The 24,143-nt window shown below is 34.4% G+C and overlaps 1 protein-coding gene across 1 annotated transcript in view; it reads left to right on the top strand.

Moving 5' to 3' along the window:
* The window catches only part of LOC136040136 (U4/U6 small nuclear ribonucleoprotein Prp31-like), a 59,072-nt gene extending 39,354 nt beyond the window's left edge, over positions 1-19,718 (top strand). Inside the window, exons 5-8 of the mRNA XM_065724247.1 lie at positions 816-1,114; positions 4,746-4,895; positions 8,906-9,130; positions 19,523-19,718. Coding sequence (XP_065580319.1) covers positions 816-1,114; positions 4,746-4,895; positions 8,906-9,130; positions 19,523-19,642 — 794 coding nt within the window. The 3' untranslated portion in view covers positions 19,643-19,718. The remainder of the gene's footprint in view (positions 1-815; positions 1,115-4,745; positions 4,896-8,905; positions 9,131-19,522) is intronic.
* Positions 19,719-24,143: the final 4,425 nt, after the last annotated feature.

The raw sequence follows: 24,143 nt of genomic DNA, 5'->3' as shown, positions 1-24,143 counted from the left end.
TCTGATCGTTGAATTCTGGAATATAAGCTGCAATCTAAATTGTCATAGTTAATGTTTTTTGAGAATTAAAATTGAAAACTCATACGGGTTTCAGTGAAATGGGGAAAACAATGTTACACTGTAGACAATGCTTAAGTCAATTAATATGTTTAAAGTGACATTGAAACAGAAATTTATTAAAACATTTAATTTGACATATTGGCTAAAAACAATTAATAAATCCACTGTAATTTGTATTATAATTATAATCGCAATTCATCATTACAATTACGTTGATTCCAATTATGGTAATATTTCTTTTGGTTGTCAGTTCTGCTAAAACTGCTATTGATACCGAATTAACTAACCAAAGAAAAAATAATTGCTAAAAAAAAAATTCAACCATTCAAATTTAAAAATTATTTGGGGGCTTTCATCAATTAAATGTTTTAAACAGGGCCCTGAATCTGTACTTCGGGAAGACAATCTGACCAAGTCCATTGTTTTTTTTTTTACATTTTATTAAAGATTAAAATCTCTCTCTCTCTCTCTCTCTCTCTCTCTCTCTCTCTCTCTCTCTCTCTCTCTCTCTCTCTCTCTCTCTCTCTCTCTCTCTCTCTCTCTCTCTCTCTCTCTCTCCCTCTCTCTCTCTTCTTCTTTTTCTTCTTCTTCTTCTTCTTCTCCGCTCTCTGTCTTCCGTTCTACCACCTCCTTTTTCTCTTTCCTCCTCGCTCTCTTTTATCTCTGTTTATCTTTCTCTCCTTCTTAATTATAATGCTTCTCAATGATTTTATTCAAGAAGATTACTAAGTGAACATCTCCTATCTTCGGTTTAGGTGTTGCTGGTGGGTTAACAAGTCTATCAAAAATGCCTGCCTGTAACGTGCTTCTCCTTGGTCAACAGCGAAAAGTCTTAAGTGGATTTAGTCAAACGCAAGTTTTGCCACACACGGGACTAGTTTACTATTGTCCGACTGTTCAAAATACTTCGCCTGACTTGCGTCGTAAAGTGGCACGTCTTGTAGCTGCAAAGTGTACTCTAGCTGCAAGGATTGATAGCTCTCATGAGAGTCCTGATGGAAAGTATGGAAGGGAAATGGTTACAGAAATTGTGAAAAAGCTTGACAAACTCCAGGTTTGTTTTTAGATTAAGTCCCATGAACAAGTTCTTGTTTTTATTATTATTATTATTTAAGAATTAACGACGCTTCTTGACTACTAAGGTCCTTGCGTCGGCCCTGCAGTGCATTCCTGCAGCGTGATTCGATCTCTGGGTCCCGTATTACCAAGCTAAGGTCAAATCCACTGCGCCACCACAGGACAAGTTCTTGTGTTTTGTTTTTATGGCCCCCTTTTTCAAGTAAATTCGAAAGTGAGAACGATTTTCAGAGTGATTTTACCAATGAAATCATTGATTACCTCGCTTTCTCACCCACACTCTCTGAATAATGTTCGAACAAAGTGTCCTTTCTTGACTGTTTTCGTAATAACACCCAAGTAACATGCGCAATTTGGCAGTTTTCGGGAATATCATTTGTAAAGTTTTCGATGGAAAATTGAATCAGTCTTTTTTTTATTGCTATGGAAGAAACAAACATATATATTTTTTTATTGTATTTAGTTTAGATTAAGCTAATGAACCCCCTGGATGAAGTTTTAAATTGTGTAATTGAGTTGTGTAACAACACACTGATTTTTTAGTTCCTTCTTTTTTTCTTCTTCTTTTTTCTTTCTTCTTTGTTTTTTACCTACTGCTTTTTTTTGTTTCTCTTTTTTTTCTTAGCCAGCTTGGAAAGGGTAAGAAAAGAAGATCCAGAATTTTAGCCTGTGTGGTGATTATAAAATAATGAGGGAAAGTTTTCTGTAGATAAGTGATATATAGACGCTAGAATCGACTATAATATTTAGGCCCCTTTGTTAGTTTGATTCTATAAACAGTAATTTATAAAATAAAAATAGATTTCTTAGGGACACGAGTTTCGAAATTAAATTTCCTAGGACCATGTACCGTCGTATATGTGTAGCACTCACCGTACGCCTAATAGAAGATTTTCTCACCAAGACTTGGTGAGATTTATCAGTGAATTCGCTTTTCTGTCTTCTGGGAGTGTAAAAAAGATTTGACCCTTACGCGAGAGAAGGGTCTTTAAACTTGATTTTGAAGGGTGTCTACCTGAAGGTTTTTTTTAGTATCTCGCCCCGACTTTAACGACCCTTGATGTCCTTGTTATACCTTTTTAGGTCCAGAACCGATTCGAAATCTTTGAGAAGGGGGAAAAAGGCGGTATCTTTTAAGGACATCACTCTTAGGATATTTATATACTTTTTTATTATTATTCTTGCACTAAGGTGCAGAGGTCTTGGTCGAAATATTTGTATATTACTTCTTTTTCTTCACTGGTTGTGAATTACCTTTCTTTGTGAATTGATTTTCTTCGTTGTCCAGCTCTTGCAGAAAGAATGTTTTTGTTTAAGGCATTCAAGACACAGCTGACAAAAGTGAAAACCAAGCAAGTCGCTTTTCTTCGTTGTCTTATGCTTTCCCGTTTTCCATGTTTAGCTATTGTAATTATTATAAATAGGTATTTTTCATCCTTTGAAAAGCTTAAGTTATAAACTTGTATATTTGTAGTTAAAAGCTTAAGGTGCTTGTATGATCTACCCTTATATATACGATATATAAGGTGTATAATATTCTTCGTCTTAGTAGAACTTGTTTCTCTGACGCTCAATCCGAATGAAATATACCTAAGTAACAAAAATATAATACTTGAGAAACAAATTTGGGCTATGCGTATTTGCACATTAGGGGGAGGTGTAAAGTATAGTGGGTCTGCATACCTAATGTGTTAGGTACAATTTTTCTCTTTATGTGGTAAGAATTGTTTTTTAAATTCACACTGTCTAAATACTTTACCCCCCCCCCCTTGTATGCAAATATTATTCCATCTAATATTATATATTTTCCATCTATTCTGTCGCCTCTTTTTGTCTTATTTCATGCTAAGCTTAAAGAAACTAACGCAAAAAAACCGGTTCTACAATGCATCAATGGATGAATAACTTGTGCGGTCGGTGGTACATCATACAAGTACAAAACTTTATTGTTAAAAATGTTTATAATTAAAACTTATAAGTTACTAAATTTGTATGTACTTCGAGTAAAAGATGACACTCCGGGCCAATATCCTTTTTAACTTTCAAGTCATTTCCCCTTCCTTTATTTTTGTTTAATCTTTAACAAAACATTAGCAGTAGGAACATTAGCAGTACATGGAATGTTGATTCCTGTGTCGTATCAACGCTAATTTCATTGAAATCCTGCTTAAATAACTTTCTGTAAATTTACTTTCAATAGGTAAAATTGAAAATAGGTAAAAAAAAGACCTTCAGTTGAATTCCTATCACAGGCCGTCTAAAACTGAACCATCTGAATATCTCTTTGTTAGAAATTAGAGCTCAGAAGATTGTATCAAAAATAAGTTTCCTAAATTTTTCGAACCAAAACTCAAATTGGAAATCAAATATATTAAAGAAAGAAAGCATAGTTCAAAATGTTTTATTTTAAGTAAGACACCTTGTATATATGTTTTGTTTTGTTTATACAATTTTTCTTTCAAAAGTGGATTTGCTTTAAGTTCATATTGCCAATACGACCTAAGAAAAACGTGGAAAAAGAGGTTCCATGAATTAAAAAAAAAAAAGAAAATGTAATTGAAAATGTTTTTGTTTAAAGAAAAACTACTTATGTGATATTAGAGGGGTTCTCGTAATAAGGCTTGTTTTAAGATGATATATTAATTTGATCTTAGGATATTATGTCAAGAATAATCTTCCTGAAATTGTCCAAAGTCTTAACTTCTTTCTGCATTGAATGTATTTCAGAAAAAGGAAAACGTTATTACAAATATTTTATTTCAGGAAAAGCAGCTTCTGCTAAAAAAAAACAAAAAAATTTTATGGCGTGAACATATTAACTTACTAACAAATTAACATATAATAAAAAACATTACATAAAAAAATTATATTAACACACTAACATATGAACATAATAAACAAAATACGCTAACATACTGACGTATTAACAGTTCTATCCAAAAACAACGCTTTTACTTCAGGATCCACAAATTCGAACGACAAATTTGACTAATTTTTATTTTTTATTATTATTCTAATTTTTTATTCTAATTTTTATTCTAATTTTTATAAAATTAGTTATAATAATTTATAATAATTTTATAATAATCTAAAAATTATTCTAATTTTTATTAGGAACTAGATATTAAAAGAGTGTATCAAAAATAGGTTTTCTAAATTTCTCAAAGCCTAACTCACGTTTGAAATTGAATAAACTAAAAGAAATTTTATCAGAAACGTTTTATTTGAAGAAAACAACTTTACATGTTTCTGTTGTGTCTTTAGTGAGGATTCTGAAATAGTGCTTTTTTAAGCTGATACTTTAAACTCAATCTTAGGATAACCTCTGAAAATAACTTTTCCGAAAGTTTCCAAAGTCTAACGTCTTTTTAGCATTGAATGGATAAAAAGAAAAATGTGTTTGCAAACTTTTACTTCAAGGAGAATTGCGTGTGTTTGAAAAAAAAAATCGGTATGGTTTAATCCTATTAACGTTTTTATTAAAAAATAATATCTAATTTCAGAATTTAAAAAATTCAAACGATAGGCTTTGCCATATTTTTATCATAAAATTTATATGGAAAATGTTGGACTGTTTTTGAATGATATGCAATTATTATTGATTCCAGGAACCGCCCCCTGTAAAAAGTGTGAAAGCTTTACCTGCACCAATCGAGGCCCCACGAAAGAGACGTGGTGGGAAGCGAGTTCGGAAGCAGAAAGAAAGACTGGCTCAGTCTGAACTTAGGAAGCAGTACAACCGAATGGCGTTTGGTGAGGTATTGTATGCTTCTTTTATTGAGTTAATTCGTGTAACGTTACTTGTAATTGTTGATTTTATTTTAGGGTCATTTACAGTGATAATTAAATATGACACTAGACCCATTCTTATTTTTTCTGATTGGTTAGTTTTGACGTATGAAAACAAAGAAAGGAAATAAAAAATGAAAAGAGAAAAAACAAATAGGTGAAAAAACGAGGATTTTATCAGCCAGTAGTAAAATATGAAAACCAAGCAAATATTTTGACAAGGACCTCCGCCAAGTCGTCCTCAGTGCTCAAAAAAAAGAAAACAAAGAAGAAACAACAGCAAAATCTAACCTTTATAAGTGAACTACATGAGAGGAAGAAAGACACGAGACGAAGAAAGTATCTGTTTTCTTTTTTTTTCTTTTTTTTTTTTTTTGTTTTCTTTTTTTGAGCACTGAGGACGACTTGGCGGAGGTCCTTGTCGAAATATTTGCTTGTTTTTCATATTTTACTACTGGCTGATAAAATCCTCGTTTTTTCACCTATTTGTTTTTTCTCTTTTCATTTTTTATTTCCTTTCTTTGTTTTCATACCTCATGCATAGCCAGTATGGTCTCAGAACTTATTTACGTCAAGCTATGGTTAGTTTTGACATGGTCAGGGTGAAAATTTTAACCAAACAATGGTGGCATAGTTTATTAATATCTGCTTGGTATTGTAGATTCAGAGTCTGATCACAAATGCCGCAAGCATGGAATTACGCAGAGATTATACAATAGTATCTACAAATAACCAACAAGAAGAAGAAAAGCGTCTTCTCATGCCTTTTCTTCTTTTTCTTCTTCTTCTTCTCGTTTGGAATAACGCGGAGACGCTTCCGTGTAATATCATCGCCGGAATCAAATTCCGAGCCTTGCAGTGCGTTGCTGCAGCCGGGTTTGAATTCTGGCTCCCATATTACTGAGCACTGCATGGCCTTCGTCACATTGCTCCTACTCCTATGCGATTTTTCTATACAGATAAGGCTTCATAATGAAGCGCTCTTATTGGTGAAATTTAAAAATAATTCAATTCAGGTTAAATTCAGCTGTTCCTTCTAGTTACCTTCGAAATTGGACATATTATGAAGGTTTTTAGCTTCATCTAAATCTCAGCGTTAGCTAAATCATGGCGTCAGTTAAACCCTGGTGTAGCCAAACTTGATTGTGTATAAATTTTCATTGTGTGTTTATTCAATCAGCTGTTAGATGACAACCCTGACGAGATTGAAGACGGTCCTAATTTGAAAAAAGCTTTAAGTAATGGGGTTGCTAAATCGATTTGCGTTCCAGACTTGAAATTCTTAGGATAGGGATTTGAGATCTGGTGTCACTGCATATTTGGTTTGGAACGGTGTGCAATGGTGTGACCCTGAAAGCTCAGCCAGAAAAGCTCTGAATGCGTTGGATGAATTGTTACCAACCACACATTGCACTCCTGGCCGGAGGTATCAAATCAGAAAATCAGAATACCTACTATTCCGTTTTTCTATGAAACTAAGGACTCATAATGAAGCGTGCTTATTGGCTAAATTTGAAGTTGGGTTTAATTTTGTTATGAATGGGTCTGGTGTTTTCGAAATCTCAGTTTTAACTAAATCATTACGTCAGCTAAATCGTGGCGTATCCAAATCTGCTTTTATACTAGTGTTCCTTGGGTGCTTCTTCCGTCAGTTGTTCGCTGACAACTCTGAAGACTACAGCTTTTAACGTAACGCTGGAACGTTGGTGATATAGCCCATGTTTTGTAATTTATTTTCTTTAGATCGATTCCAATCCTTAAAACCCATTACTTGTTAAGAATCTGTAATCCGTATATGGAAAATCATCTTATTTTTCTTTTCTTTTTCAGTATAAGGCAGCTAGAAAAAATTCAACGCTCTTCAAAATTGTAATAAATAGAAAAAGACGAAAAACTATTAAAGTTTAATTTTAAATAAAATGTAGTTCCAGAATATATAAATTATATGAATCTTCTGAAAATATCAGAAAACATGAGAGAATTAGAATTATTATTATTAGAATTAATTATTATTATTATTATTAATAATAATTATTAATCTAATAATAATATATATTATTAATCTAATAATTATAAATTATAATAATTATAATTATAAATATAATAATTATAAATTATTAATCTAATAATAATAATCTAATTATTATTAGAAGTCTGCTACCAAAGTATTCACGAATGAGATATTCCTCTAGGTACTTCAATTTACAATAAAAGATATAAACAGTGATGATGTTGACGATGATGATGCATAGGGACACTAGTTGGAACTAGTCCTCATGGTAGTGCTGTACTGGTGCATGATAAATTCAATATCTTTTTTGCATAATTTTGGTGCTTTCGCTATCCCACAATTCTTTGGGGATTCCTGGAATTTCCAGGAATATTTTGAAATCCAAGGAATCCCCCCAAAATTCCTTGGATTTTGAACATTCCTTGAAAATTTATTGCTTAAATTTCGTAAAAAATCTCAGATTCCCCTAAAAAGTCCGAGATCTTTCAGAAGGTTAAAGTTCGTAAATGCACGAAGGTTAATGCGAAAATTTCTTAGAACCCAATCTTCTTTTGTGAAAAAACTTCACAAACTTACTTCAATACTTCAATTTACAATAAAAGATATAAACAGTGATGATGATGAATAGGGACACTAGTTGGAACTGGTCCTCATGGTAGTGCTGTAACTGGTCCAACTGGAACTGGTCCAACTAATGGTAGTGCTGTATTGATGCATGATAAATTCAATACCTTTTATTAGTTGATTTTGGTCCTTTCACTATCTCAAAATTCTTTGGGGATTTCCCGGAAGATTTCGAAATCCAAGGAATCCCCCCAAAATGGGGGACAAAGAAAGTACTGCTTGAATTTCGTAAAAAAAAATTTAGATTCTTACAGAAAATTCAAGATCTTTCAGAAGATTAAAGTTTGTAAATGCACGAAGGTTAATGCGAAGACTTCAGCAAACCCAATCTTCTTTTGTGAAAAAAAAGAGAATTCTTCGAAAAGTAAAGGCGAGATTTCTAAAGAATGTGTGTGTCAGTTGTATAACAATTGGTGTGCAGATGCGACCATTTTAGCAGTTTTTGAATTCGGTAGGCAGGGTGGGGCAAAATTGGGAGGGCGGGGAGAGTTTTTTGGAGCGGGTGGCCAGGGAGAGGCAAAATTGGGTGGTCGGGGAGAGTTTTTTGGATTGGGTGGCCGGGGAGAAGCAAAATTGGGTGGTCGGGGAGAGGCGCAAATTTGGGTGGACAGGGAGAATTTTTTTGGAATGGGTGGCCGGGAAGAAGCAAAATTGGGGGGTCCAGGAAAGTTGTTTTTGGATTGGGTGGCTGGAGAGAAGCAAAATTGGGTGGTTGAGGATTTTTTGGGATTGGGTGTCCGGGGAGAGGCAAAACTGGGTAGTCGGAGAGATGCAAATTCGGGTGGACGGGGAGAGTTTTTTGGATTGGGTGGCCGGGGAGAAGCCAAAATTGGGTGGTTAGGGAGAGTTTTTTGGATTGGTTGGGCGGAGAGAGGTTTTATCAGGTTGCCACGAGAACAGCTTTCACATTTTCATTGGTTATTTGGCCTACTATTCAAGTCCGCTATTGAAGCCTTAGTCCTTTTTGAAAGTTAAAAACTAAGACGATGGAGTCTCTCGTATTTTTTGCTTGTTGATATATAACTCATATAATACCTTCGGAGTTTTTACAACAACTTTGTTGAAGTACTTTAAATGGCATTTCCCCAACTGGCTTCTGAACCTACAGAGATAGCGAAGGTAGAAATTGATATGCAATCCCTCTTGATTTTCTAGTCGACGCTGTTATTATGACACTAAAAAGTAACATTCAATCCCAAAATGAGCAAAACTTACTCCATAGGAGAACGGCTGCCTCCTCCTCATTCCCAACCTCCCTCTTTTATTTGCTATAAAAAGTTTGCTTAATAAACATTGCTAGTGCTTTTCTATTTCATGAAAGACAGTGTTTTCATCTTTACTTAGATCGAAGAAGATGCATATCAAGACGACCTTGGATATACACGTGGGATGCTCGGAAAAGGTGGCCCGGGTAGATTAAGAGGGCCAACTGTGGATGAGAAGACAAAAGTGCGAATTTCGAAATCGTTGCAAAAGAATTTGCAGAAAACACAAGCATATGGTGGCACTACAACGGTGAAGCGACAAGTTGCCGGAACTGCTTCCAGTGTGGCTTTTACGCCTTTACAGGTCTGTTTTTTTTCTACCGTTTTTGTTTGTTTATTTTGTTTCCTTTTAATTGTTTTTTCCCGACTTTTTTTAAAGGTCTGTTCTTTTTGCCGTTTTGATTGTTTGTTTTGTTTCACTTTGATTGTTTTTTTTATAGGTCTGTTTTTCTGCCGTTTTAATCGTTTGTTTTGTTTTTTTTTGTGACCGTTTCTTTTTATTCATTTTTTTTTTGATTTGCTGTTCTGCTTTGATTGTTTTTTTTTCTAACTGTTTCCCCTTTTTCTATAAAAATTAGAACTAATTCTTCTGATTTTGGTAATGATATGTACTTCCGAAGAGTCTGCTTCATTTATGTTTTGAATATGTAAAACGCATTGATATTTAATTTCCACATGCTTATTAGCTTAAAAATTTTTTCTAGGTTTTTACTAAAAAAGCAAAACGGTCATAAAAAGCTTTCTCATTTATATAAATATTATAAAGTTACATTTTTCATTAAGAAAAAAATACGGATATTTCAAGTGCCTGCCATCAGATATACGATTTTTTTCTAGAAAGGACGATCACATAGACTTCCATGACCAAATCTATCATTTGTGTGTCTTATTGATCTAATATAACGTCGATGTATGCAAATATACAGTTTTGTAGTTTATTCACATTTTCTTTTATCGATTGGAATTAAAGGAATGGCTACCGTGATTGACAAATCTATCATTTGAATATATTTCCAATCCTGTATAATGCCAGTGAATATAAATCTACAATTAGTAGCCCTGATGTCATCGATAATCCATGTTATGATTTATGTTGCAAAGTTATGACATGTCTTTATAAGATAGTAAAGGATGGACTGTGGAAGGAATGACTGCCGTGATCGATAAATCTATCATTTCTATATATTTCCAATCCTGGCTAATGCCGGTGAATGTAAATCTACAATTACTGGCCATGATGCCATCGATAATCCACGTTATGATTTATGTTGCAAAGTTATGACATATTTTTATAACCCACTCTTTATATTTTATGGGGGTGGGTCTCAATTCGACGTATTTATATTTAATTCCAAAATTAAGGAGCGTGAAGCTGAACAAAGATAAATCACAATAAAATACTAGTTGACAATATACCATAAGTAATAATAAATGATAATAATATATAATAGAAAAATTTTAAGAATAAATAAATATAATAAATTGTACTAATACAATGAACAATAATAAAATAATTACAAAATGAAGGATCTGAAGAATAATATCTTGATATGTGACCATGGTAGTATTTCTTTCATAATCCAATATTATAGACTACTAATAACATCTATAACATCTACTAATAACTAATAACATAAGTTTTTGATAATGTGTAGGTATCCAGTTCCGTCTAGCTAGTATCTTTGTTTCACTCATAATGACATTACCAATAGCATCACGGTAGGTCCTTCAACAAACATGATACGTTGATTATTTGGTTGTAGCGATAACTGTAACCTAGTAAAGGATGAACCCCGGCCCAAAGGGACCAAAAATTTAGGCACGCGTTTAAAAAAAAAGTATCCGATGAGAAAACCTTCCATTTTTAGCTTATTCAGGAATTCTGACTATTATTCGATTAGTTTTAATTGCATTTGTCTTAAAATAACATCAAAATAAATTGTCTTAATTAATAAATTGTCAAAATTTGAACCCCGGCCCAAAGGGACCAAAAATTTAGGCACGCGTTTAAAAAAAAAAGTATCCGATGAGAAAACCTTCCATTTTTAGCTTATTCAGGAATTCTGACTATTATTCGATTAGTCTTAATTGCAATTAAGATGCAATTAAGATGTTATTTTATATTATTCGATGTTATTTTGAGAACAAATCTGTGGGAATTTCGAGAAATAGTCGACTGTCTTCGCACATGGTGTAGGATCGAAACAAAAAATAAACCATTAGAATTATTTTTGCTCAAAACCCCATATAGGAAGCTTGCAGCCCCCCACCTTGAAACAAATACTAAAATCAATTTTTTGTGTGGGTGAAACTGACATGTCCTCTTTTGTTCTTTTTTGTTTTTTAATTCACTGCTGGTGGGGCCCAGGAGCAACATAGATAGCTTTTTAAGGCACAACACGTTGTTACGTAGTGATGGGATAACACATTCCTAGGTATATTTAAGCTAAATGTAAATTATACATGGGAAACAGCAAAGTGGTTTTAAGTGGGTTTTATATTGAGTCTGTCTTTAGGTTCTTAGGGTAGTGACTTAGTATGCTTTACGGGATTTGTCTTGGCACTATCAGAATTCTGCCGTGTCCCCCTCATGTATACAAGGATTTTAAATGTAATACCTTCAATTTGGTTTTTTTCCAAGACCACACTGCCTTTCAGCCTTTCAATGACGAACAAATGAATTTATAGATGGGGATAAGTTCATTTATTTAACAGTGAAAACAGATACAAAAATCTGGATATTTCGTTCGTCATCAGAAGTGTTGCCCAATGCTTATATAATAATACGTCATCAGCATTTGTCTAGTAAATGGACTTATCCCCATTTGAACTTTTATTTGTTCGTATACCAGAATATCGGCCGATGCTATATCCGTTTTTAATTTACCAATGACGGTAATCATAATAATGACTTGTGGCAATTTATGTTAGTTTTGTATATAATTTTGTCTTATGCGTGGCAATGATCCCACAGTTAGTTGACTTTCAAATTTGATTTTTCCTTACTTTGTTCACATAATAGGGAATTAATAATTTGAATTGTGGGCAGCAGTTTTTAGGGGAATTATTAAGATGATTAACTCAAGTGGGTAGTATTACTAGTAAAGACGGTGGGTGAAGATAATAAAAGTAGAACAACCAAGGCCCACAGTTGGAAAAGTTTGGAAGAATAGAAATAAGTCTGCGAAACAAGATTAGAATATTGGAGGTGTCTGCGATGACAGTGATCCCGTATGTTTCTGAAGTATGGGTGCTCATAGAGACGGAAAAGGATTTGCTAGAATCTCGCTTTATAGGGCTATAATGAAAGAAAGGTTGAGATGGCTAGGACATGTTCTGCGGGTGAAGGAGGACAGAATTGGGTTGGGGAAGTAGTGTGCGTAGCTGTGTTAGCCTCAGACGGCTTGGCGCTGCAGTGAGTTGTTAATAGCAGTTGAAAAAATAGGATAGGGGAAACAAAGGACGCTGGTAGAGATGGAGGGATAATGGTAATGCCCCCCCCCCCCCACAGAAAACAAAAAGTTAAAAAAATGTATAAAAACAAGAAGATGAGAAAGATTCCCTTTTTAGCAAGAGAATAAGAAACTTAAATTGGACCTTTCTGTGGGTATTGTCTACAGATTCGTTTATTGAGATGCATAAGCTTAGGATGGTGCAAATGAAGGATACCGAAAGGAGAGAGGGGGCAAGAACCCCCTCCCCCAGAAATCAAAAAGTTTTGAAAAAAATTACAAAATAAAGAAAAATGAAAAACATTCCCATTTTAGCCCTTACTAATAATAATAGTAATAGTAATAATGTGTTTTTAACCCGTTACACAACAACCAAACATAAGCGGAGTACTAAGAAAAAAGAAACATACATAAACTTCAATATACACCAATATAATGCACAATCACTAACGGCAAAACATTACGGGTGGAAACAACCTAAAGAAAAACAGTATTATCAGCTAAAACAGTACTTGTCTTTCGAATGACCCAGTAATGTCCATAGCACCGTATTTACTAACAATGGCATGATTATGGTAAGAACGAGGCAAATAAAGTAGGTACTTCAGGTACAGAAAGTATATCACTCGAATCGATTTTAGTTGCTTCTTTTGGAGCAGTGAATACATACCAGACATAAATAAAACGGAGTAGTCACAAAATGTACTGTAAAGACGGGCGAGTGCTCGACGTGAGTAACGACCACGATTAGCGACGACTTTCCCGTAGCCTATCTGAAGCTTTTGTTTAATGTCGACAAGAGCTTTTGCACGGAGCCCCGAGAGCGTACTGCAAATATGGATATCAAGCTACTTAATAACATTCGCATATGGAATTGAAGAAGATCCACGTGGCAGTGCAAAAACTGTAGTTGGTGACTTTATATTAAATGCCAGTTACTCACATTTATCGACATTCAGGGTTAGTCCAACATTAGAAAAAAGACGGGAAACAAGATCAACTGAGTGGACCAGGCCTGATCTGGTTCTGCAAATGAACAATATATCATCTGCGTAAGCAACGTAGGAGATATTGGTGTAGTCTTGAAAACAGGTAGACTTGATATTAGTCAACTCATAATTAATGCCCATTTTGAATCAATATGGGGTTAAAACTCCACCTTGGCGAACGCCTGACCTAACAGGGATATTTCCTAAAACACGTGACTGCATCTTCAGTCTAACATAAGAATTACCATACCAAAAATGCAGCAATAAAATAATTGACGAATTAACTCTAAATACAGCGATAGAATGCCAAAGCTGGGCATAGCAAACAGAATCAAGTGCCTTAGATAAGTCAAGCGTACAAATTCGAAGTTCATGATAGTTGGTCTGCCCATCCTATATTAGAGTAGCTAGTGCATGATGAGTATGTTGACAACCAACATGCAATTTGAATCCGAACTAATTCTTATGAACTTGTACCTAGTAAATTACGGCTAGTCTATGATTCATAGAAAGGGTAATGCCTAGGGGTGAGTCGTCATAATCGTATACATCTTCATCCACGTGCACTGTCAAACAAGATATAGTATTAGAGCAAATGCAATGATTAATATTATATAAAGACCAATTATTATGGATGTATCTGTAATTAAGGTCTTTTTCCACGATTCGATAACTGTTTTGGAGGGAATATAAGACTAGGTCAGTACGCGTTGACTGGTTAAGGACATCATTGTTGAAAATACCGTAAAAAAGCCATTTGTAGCCACGCTTTTCTACGTCTGTGATAAGATTCTTCACAGAGGAGTACGCGCTGGAAAATTGAGTAAGGGTAGTAATGCGTTTTTGGTCACATGGCAGGTGAACATTTATGAGCACACAATCACCGATTTTTATTGCAATGAAATTATCATTAGATTTATTCAGGGAAGGCGAAAGATCCGATAAACTTTGCTTAATGATGCAAGCTAGACCAGCAGAGGGCCACCCTTTGGTGCGCCAGTGTTGGTAGTGAACACATATTGCGCCCTTCTCCTTCGCAGTGAATTAATACTGACAGCAGGGAGAAGATGGTCTTGAAGAAATAAAATGTTGTAGTCGGATATTTTCTAACAAATTGTGCGGTTCTTTTCTTTAGTCCCATTAATACTAAAGGAGCATAAATTTAAGTCTCCCGTTTCAATCATTTAGGGATGGTATTCTTCTTAGACAGGATTTCACGTAGGATACGGCATTTGAGACTAAAGGACAGATGGGGGCTATCGCAGTTGGCCCGTTTCGGATTTATTGCTTGGCGGGGAGGGAAGTAGTTGAGGATTCGTGCTACTCAGCACAACGAGAACAGCGCACAGACCTGTCACAGTTGGTTGATGTATGGCTGGGAGACTGACATTTATTATAGCAACGCCGTGGTGGCCTCATAAACATATGAACTTGGAACACTTCATATTCCACTTTTATGCTGAGCCGTAGAGCATTTGAGAGTACAATTCCATCTATGAAAGTGCTTTTACTGCCATCGATTTTCCTATGCGTTTTGCTTCAATCACAACGTCACAGCCCTTAAACATATCAAAATCAATGTTCTCCTGTATACTTTTCAGTATTCCGTGGTATTTTTGTTCCTTTAACTTGATGTGACAGTTCTTCAGTACGCCAGGAATTCCATTCCAGAAGTCTTATGCGGCATTTTTGTCAATGCGATCTAACAGCTTATTGCCAGAGGGCTTGATACTCTGCACAGCTTCATGCCCGCAAACTTGGTCAATTGCTTGCTTGCGTTTAGCAGGATCATTCAAATCAGACGGAAGATTCGAAATCACAACTGTCATAATAATTTGTGAAGAATGGGGGCTATGATTCGGTAGAGATGGAAAGTTCAGTATATAAGATGTCACCTTATCACATATAGTCTTTAGCGTAGTTTCCATTAAAGTTAGTTTAAAGGCAAGTTTTGAAAAAGCTGCTGCAGGAATTACCGGTACTTCCATTAGAGAGATGACAACAAAAGTGAGCAGGTCGGCTTGTCCATTGTCGAATTTTTGCAAAAATTCAAGCATATCATTTAAACGCCTAAGTTAGGCCAGATCACCTTTTCGTCTCCTTGAGGTTTGGTTAAGAGAGGCACAAGACAATAAGCACAAGTAGCAGATTCGCTTATAGAACCTGATTCGTTGGTGTTTACCATTTCATGTATAAATCCGAACTCACAATTTTAAATCAGGCCAGTAACACGCAAATAATTCATTCCACAAAAGCCAGTGTTAATAATTAATTTCTGAATTGTATTCTCCGCACAGGGACTAAATGAATAACTCGAATAATTACCGGCTTTATAAATCCTTCGGTAGATATAATCTATGGGAAGTGCGTATACTCGAATCGCCTATCCCCAGCAGTTTAAGGATTTAAAAATCTAGCCGGTACTACGGCATTTGATGTTCGCTATCGCTCCCTTCTGCATAGTCTGTATCCGACAATACAAGAAAAATGGCTTGGCACACTTAAATTGAATCCGGTTTGAATGCAATAGCTGATCATTCAAGATATAAATAAATGTTCTGAATCAATCATTGGTTTAGGAGCATTATTGCTCCTAAACTAGGTCATTAGACCACAATACTTTTAGTCCGTATCAAAGTCTTTAAATGATTTCTTAATTAACTCCGGTTACTGAATTAATTCGAAAACATACCGGGTTACAAATTTAATAAATCTAATCTAGATAGATGTTTTCACCTTGAACTCTGATACAATACAGTAAAACAGGGGGCCTTTGTAAAAAGAAGGTGCCTGGTTACATTTTCCGTCTGAAGGACAGAGATGGATTTGGTAGAATCACGCTGTATAGGGCCATAATGAGAGAATAGGACACATTCTGCAGATGAAGGACGACAGAATTGGGATGGAGGAGTAGTATGTGTAGTTGTATTGGCCTCAGGTGGCTTGGTACTACAATTATTTACCAGCAACAGTAGTAGTAGAAGGAATAGGATACAGGAAATCTGGCATGGAGGGAAAACTGCTGCCCCCTACAAAAACAAGAAGTTTAAAAAAAAAAAAGATGAGGTTGCTTTTCTTGTTATTGAGGAAATAAGAAAGATGAATTAGACCTTTCTGTGGGTATCATCTTAAGTTTCGTTTTATTCAAATACGAAAGGTCATAATACTGGGAATGAAGGATAACGGCAGACGAAAGGGGGTAAGAATCTCCCCAGAAAAAAGCAAGTACCGAAAACTTGCTCAAAATAAGAGAATGAGAAACATTCCCATTTGAGCCCTGGTAAAAACAATCCCTCAGAGAAGGATTTGCAAATCATACCACGTGTAAATTAACACAGGTGATATATATACAAATTACATGATATGTCTTACTACATACAGTAAAGATATTTTATTATTTTTAGAAAACTAAAGATGTAAAAAAAACAATTATATCCGCTGTCTTTCTAAAAGCCATGGTAAGCTTTCAGGGTGCCATTTGAAAACCACTTCTTCTTTTAGAAAGTATATTCTAAAAAGCAATCAATAATTACAATTGCCAAAGTTTTTAAAGACGGAATTTTTTTTAGCGAATTAAAGCAATCTTAAGTTTCAGTCGAAATGAATGATTCAATGCTATTGGGAATTCCAGTGTTGCCACAATAACTCATATAATTATTTTTTTTTTATATGCAATCGTAAACGCAAGCATGATAAGGGAGAAATGAGGGAAAGGGCAATTTTTTGGAAACTCTTTTGGTGATGAGCTTGGAAATTCATTTGGAATATGTAAAGGGTCAAATATGAACCGCTGAACGTCAGGCAATGTGGAGATCGGTGACCAATACATTTTTAATGGACATGGCTTCATTCGTTTTTGTATATAATACGTGTGTTACCTGGTATCAGGTAATGCGTATGGTGTAATATAATATTACCTGGTACCGTTCAAGATATGTTGAAAAAATGTCAATAGGAATTTTTCTTGTTCTTAAAATTGAGCTTACCAGAAAAACTCATCATGCATTATCCTCAGGTATTAAATTGAACCCATTTTTCTCGATTAATTTTTCGTATGGAAAATCAGGGGAGTATCCACCATCAAAATAGAATCAATGGAAAACAGTTGCTTTCGTTAAAACTGGAAAATCATAATGTATACATTTTCTTTTGGGTGAGCGTAAAATTTATCAGCCGAAACGAGATATAATTAGACTTACCTTTATTATTATTATTATAAAAGAGACTAAATGCGGAAGAATTAATTGTGCCGCTAATTAATTCGTTTTAAATATTTTCCTTCTTCATTGTCCATTTTTTAATAAGTATTGCTGTATGAATTTTGGGTATGATTTTGGCGAGGCAGAATCTGCGGGCTTCTTGTAAGTTGTGTGCATTTTGGTAAATTAGATTTGCTCATCACTTTGCGTTTTTCTGCAAGACGAAGCACACGTGAAAACTCTATCTCAATAAATTTGACTGCCATCCAATGTCTCAATCCGTATCAAGACTGTAATCTTTGGGTGTTAAATCTCACGTCTTAATGTTTGGATGATACAGCACAAAAATAATTTTTCATTTTGAAACTAAATTTAAGTAAATAAAATAGAGCTTTTTTATATTCATTGTTTCCTTCAGCTGCAAGCTAATCCAAGCCATTTTTTTTTTTTTTAATTTTAGTATTACAGTTACGATTGTATTTCCGTTATGTTTACAAAAGCAAGCTTCCTAGTTCCTCCTTGTCTATTGTCTCACCATGCTTTATTGCCATCTATGTGCACTGAAGATTATATTTCTAATCAGCTATAAAGTAGATGGCTTTTCAAAAACGTTGTTTGATTCATTGAAGCATAATGATATTGTTTTTTTCCATCAGCAGACTTTATCGATTGATATAATCCGCTTTTTCCGTTTCACATTCTGTTCTCTACATGTTTAAAGTTTCTATTTCCTTTGTTTCATGGCTTTCTTCATATTCATAGGAATTGTCAGAAATTGGATTTAACATCAAAGTTATTTTAGCGTTAGCGCTGCTTAAAGGCTGTTGTAAACAACCGCCGTTGTACGAACAACTATTTCTAGACAATCGTTTAAAGCTTGAAACGCGCTTCACAGCTTTTCCACTGAAACGTTACAACTGAACGGTTGAATAACGCACCCATTAGAAAAACGTGTATGTAAACTGTGAATATCCAAAGTCTAGTTAATGTCAACATTTACCGGTGAATGTCCGAAATTCCTTTTTTCTGCTTGGATTCAATTGGCCTTGCGAGTCAGTTTTTTCAGTCTTACGCAAGCTATGATGGTAATAGTTAAAGTTACGTTAGACTAGATTAGGTTGCATTTGGCTATAAATATCACAAATAGGTGAAAAACCTAATCTAAACAGTCATCATCAAACCTTGCATTAAACTGAAAAAGTCGATTGGCAATACTGACTAAATCCAAGGGAAAAAAAATTATTTCGGACATTTCACCGGTGAATGTCGACATTCGCCAATTTCGGACATTCACGTTATCATATACACTGTCTGACGTTTATTATTTTGCCGTCACATTTTTGATGAATGGAATAAACTGACTTTATGTGAATATTTTTGCGCCTTTCGCTATAACTGGTGCCCTTAAGCTGTTGCCCTATATACTGGTGCCCTATATTTGCACATTAGGGGGGGGGGTAAGTATAGCGGGCCTGCATACAAAATGTGTTTGCTACAATTATTCTGCATATTATGAAGTAAAAATTGTTTTCTAACTTCATGCTGTCCCAATAATTTACCTCCCCTCCCCTAATGTTCAAATATGTAGCCCAAATTATATAAGTCTAATGCATTCTGTCACCCGCCACTTGTTTTTCTCTGAGCTTAAGCTAATTGCTTTTAATACAGACTAACGAAAAACGGTACTAGGTTTGTTCTCGTGTTGACACTGCGCCATTCTTGAGTTGGATTGTTATAACAGAAAAGTACCATTTTTCCATTATTTTTTTTTTCCAATATAATGTATTCTCTTTCCCTTTGAGTTTTGTGTATGTTTTTCCCAATGTTCAAAATTCCTTTTTCTCTTTTGCTTGGATTTTTTTGCGTGTTTTCCCAAGGTTCTATCTTTTCTTTTCATTTTTACTTGTTTTTTTTCCTTTCTTATGTATAGTCTAAAATTTATTTTATCTTAAGTTGGAACTCATAAGGAGTGCTGTCTAGTGAACTAATAAATTTATTTGAATCTCTATTAATTATTTTCTTTCCTATTAACCATCCTATTGATTAATTGTTCCAGGGTCTCGAGATAGTAAACCCACATGCGGCAGAAAAGGTCAGAGAAGCAGGGAACAAGTACTTTTCGGGTACAATGGGCTTTACAAATATCCAACCGAAAAGTTCTACTAGTGATAAGTGAAGATACGAGTATATTCTTGTTTATATATTTAGTTTTTCTACTTGGAAATATAATTAAATATGTTCTTGTTCTCCTAGACTCGTCAAATTCTTGAATCAATTTCTGAGATTAGATTTCTTTTTTTTCAGTGTTTGAGGTTTGCTATAGATTTGAATCATAGCTTCCAATATAAACAAATAAATGGGAGTGTCTGTGTAGATCGAAGGGGGTGGTCTTGAGGCTTATGGATGTAGTAAATGTTAGAGATCCAACAGAAAATAAAGACAATTAAAAACATGAAATTGATCAAACAAACATGAAATTATCAAACAAAAACACGAAAAAAAACATGAAAGGATCAAACAAAAACACGAAAAAACATAAAATGATCAAACAAACATGAAATGACCAAACAAAAAAACGAAAAAACATGAAATGATCAAACAAAAACACGAGAAAAACATGAAATGATCAAACAAACCTAACTAGGTATTACATCCTGAAAATAATATTTTGGCTGAATATTTGCTTGACCTTCAAAAAGGATTGCTTGATCATCCAAAGATGGGCATTCAACTGCTTATGAGAAGGACCTGGTTTCCTTGGGCGACCCACAAAAATTCCACATGTTTTTGTTGAAACTTATTTCTTTAATTTTTAGAATGGAGGAGAGAAAGTTTGTTTCCTTTTACTAGAAAAGCGCAGTCCGCTGAAGAGCTTTGGCATGCGCGTGAATGCAACCAGTTTCTCCTTTTCAAAATTTATAATCACATAAAAATATAAACAAGATTCGAAAAACGAAAGGTATTTAGTATCAAAGGCAGTGTTTCTACTTCTACTAACTTTTTTGGAGATCTACCGAATCCCAAATCCGTCTCCCAAAGTTCTTATTTTCGGTAGAAACTCAGTATTTAGCTCTCGAACTGAGAGCCATCTACGGATGCCTGACCGAAAATCGCCGAGTTTACAGATCGTTTGAATAGAAAATTGGAAACACTGACCGTAGGTGCAGTCCAGAATAAATAATATAGTATGTTCTTTATGCTAAATGACTTGTTCAAAGCGTGATTGAACGGGCATCGCCCTGTTAATTATTCTTTTGAGAACAGTTTAGCAAACAGTTTTCGGCAATTATTTTAGGAGTTTGAAAATCACAGATTCATCCCATGGGCGTAGTAGTGACGAAAACAGTTTGAAAATAAAATTAACTGCAAGGGGCCCTGCCTGGAGGGAATTTTTAGGCCAAAAGCTCAATAGACTCGTTATTTTTGATTTGCCAAAAGAAGCTGTATGTGTAAATGCACCATTAAACAGCCTTACACTGTGCTAAGACTTAGAATGCTTTCAGGGTGGCTTTAAGGGTAAAAAGGCAGTTATTGGATAAAAAACTGTTTGATTACCATTTTAAAAAAGCTTTAATGCTAGGACAACGGGAATTAACTGCATCAAACTTTGAAGAAAGATGTAGAATATAATGGGCATATAACAAATGATGCATAGAATGTATTAAAATATTGTCCAGAGCCAATGATGGACCTTGTAATAGAGAAGAAGAATAAAATCTCAGTATAGAAAAGGATCCACATTCTGCAAACGATTTGCATACCCCTGTACATAGCCAATAACATACCTTTAAAAGACAAGAGCAGGGAAAACAAGAGAAGGAGGCGATGGAACATATTATGCCCAAAATGTGCCTAATATACATAGCCATGTACCGAAAAGTCCCATAGAATACTATAAATATTCGCACTTCTTGCATTTTTGGTCCTTTACGGTGAAGGGGATTAGATTTCCCGTAAAATACTACAAATATTTGCACTTATATCATTTTTGTCCTTTAGGGAATAGAGGTTAAACTTCTGGTCCCTTTTTCATCCAAATCATGATCGTAAAAGAGTAGAGCCTTAATGGGTCTCAAGGTTATAGCCGAGCCTCAGAGAATAAGGTGACATGCACAATGCGCTTTGCCAAGTATATCACCGAAATAAGAAGTCACCAAGAAATATTTCTGGTGAGGGGCAATTTCTCAATAAATTGCCTTATTGATATGGCTTGACTTTTAAATGTATGTGAGGGGAAAGGGGAGGGGTACAAAAGGGATTAGGTCTCGAAGTGAAGTTGTTTTTATACCTTTTCATGGGGGGAGGGGGGCAAGTCCATGTGTACTGAAATTGTTTTAATTTTGTACTTTCGTATCGTAATATTCTTATATTTTTTTTTATTTATACATTAGCATAAAGAAAATTGTAAGTAAAATTAAAAGGAAGATGATAAGAAATATATCTATTACTGTGAAAGACTGAAATTGGATAATGTCGACATTCACCGGTGAAAGTCCGAAATTACTCTTTTTTTCTTTCCTTGGATTTAGTCAGCTTTTTCAGTTTCATGCAAGATTGATGGTGACAGGTTAGGTTTTTAACCCATTTCTGAAATTTATAATCTTATTTCGCCTAACTTTAACTTTTACCATCAAATCTCGCATAAGACTAGCAAAGCTGATTGAATCAAAGCAGAGTAATAGGAATTTCGGACACACATCGGTGAACGTCGACATTTACCAGGTTTTGGTCTTTCACCATAACATATCAATATAATAATAATAATTTTATAATGTAATACTAATAATTTTTGATGATAAATAAACTTATTAAATTTCATATACTTAAAATTAATATTTAGAAATGCTCTTTTAAAGTACATATTATTATCAAAGTTCAGTGGCAATCCATTTTGGGAAAAATACAAAGTAACTAATAGTCTATAAGCAAATTACTTGCCGCTGCAAAATACATAAGTAAGAATTAATACTAAAAAATTGCTAAAGAAATATATCACTATAATATTAATTATATAATATAATATTAATAACTTATGATAGGTAAGTTTAACCTTAACTAACGTCATATACTTGAAATTAGCCTCAAAATAATGTTTTTAACGTGTATATTGTTATCAAAGTGCAAAGGCAATGCACTCATTGTAATTATATTAAAATCCAAAAGTTCTTAAGGCGTATCATCATCCTTAGACCCATCGCCAAATTATACTCTTAGAATCCCTGTAACAGCAATTGTATTGTTCTGAAAGAGGAGCATCTCTTGCTCCTCTTACACTCCGATTACAGCTGGATCTAGTTTTTTGAGGGGAATTTTTGACTCCAGAACAAAAATATGTAAAATATTTGAAGGGAATGCAGCCAGGAGGTATATATTATAGAAATAAGTTTATGAGATCTGAATAGAAAATTTACTGCTCTATTTTTTTTTAACAATATATAAATATATAAATAATATATATAAATATATAAACATATATATTTCTTTTTTTTTATTGACATAAAAACCGCCGAAATAACAAGTTCAGGAACGTCAGGCAAACTCCAAATGTTTAACATGGGAGGTATAGGAAGATTCCTTGAGAGTGCGTCCTGCCTTAAGAGGTTACGTTTCAGGTTCCCACAGTTTTTGAAAATATCTTCTGCAGTTGCCGCTTTGGACTGGCAAAGGGTACATTTCGAGTAGATATGGCGTTTTAATATTTTTTCAAAAATGGGCCAGCTTGTGAACAGGTCTCGTAAGCGTCAAGAAAATTTTGTCGACTTTCCACTTAACAGTATAGCTTAACTGTGTTGGCTAAGTAGTTGAGATGTTATTTGCTTTTTTGTGAGTTTTTTCTTGTTTATGTTTTCCACTTTTATTTTATTATTCTGTAATTTTTTTACTCCTCTGAGTACATTTAGTGTATGTAAAGAGTGTTGAAATAAATTATTATTATTATGACTAAAAAGCAAAAACGATTTAAATATTTGTTACAAATAATACCATTATTGCATTCTTTATACTTTATGTCCCTTTGTGATATTCTTTGAGCGTCAATTTACATTTTTCGTAGTTGTAGATGTGAAATAGCGGGTCTTTGGTTCAGTCACTACTACAATATCTATACATCTATTTCGTTTAGTAAAAAAGAGGTAAAAAAATACGGCATTAGGGGCTGTACAGGCAGTACTGGTCTCCGTTTCATGGCCCTTCAGCAAGGAGGTGCAATGGGGGTTTGGGGGCCAGCCATCCTGTGCTGTCACACACTCTTCCTATTTATCTTTTCCAGGTACCTATTTAGAGCTGGGTTAACTCTGGTTGAGCTTACAGAGTCAGGTCACTGAGCCCCATACTAACCCCAATAGACAGCGACACCAGGACTAGAAACCCCCGTTCCCATGGACAATGGATTTCAAGTTTAGTGCGCTAACCACCCGGCTAGGACGACTCTTCCTCCTTTATATATATAAAAATCCAAAATGCATTATATCTCCTTTTATTACGTTTAGCAATATTTAGAAAATCGAAATTTGTGTACCGATATCATCTTCACTGTACCGTTACTACCCAAAAAAAAATCTTCTTTTAACTCGTTAAAATTGGCAAGAAATTAAACATACAATTAAAATTTACTTTAAAATTACTTTAAAAATTTAAGTAATTTTTAATCCTTTTTCAACTCCTTTTTACTTTAAAAT

Source organism: Artemia franciscana, chromosome 20 (assembly GCF_032884065.1).
Source record: "Artemia franciscana chromosome 20, ASM3288406v1, whole genome shotgun sequence".
Classification (NCBI taxonomy): Eukaryota; Metazoa; Arthropoda; class Branchiopoda; order Anostraca; family Artemiidae; genus Artemia; species Artemia franciscana.
The sequence above is the reverse complement of the archived record's forward strand: the minus strand, read 5'-3'. Positions and strand labels throughout refer to the sequence as shown.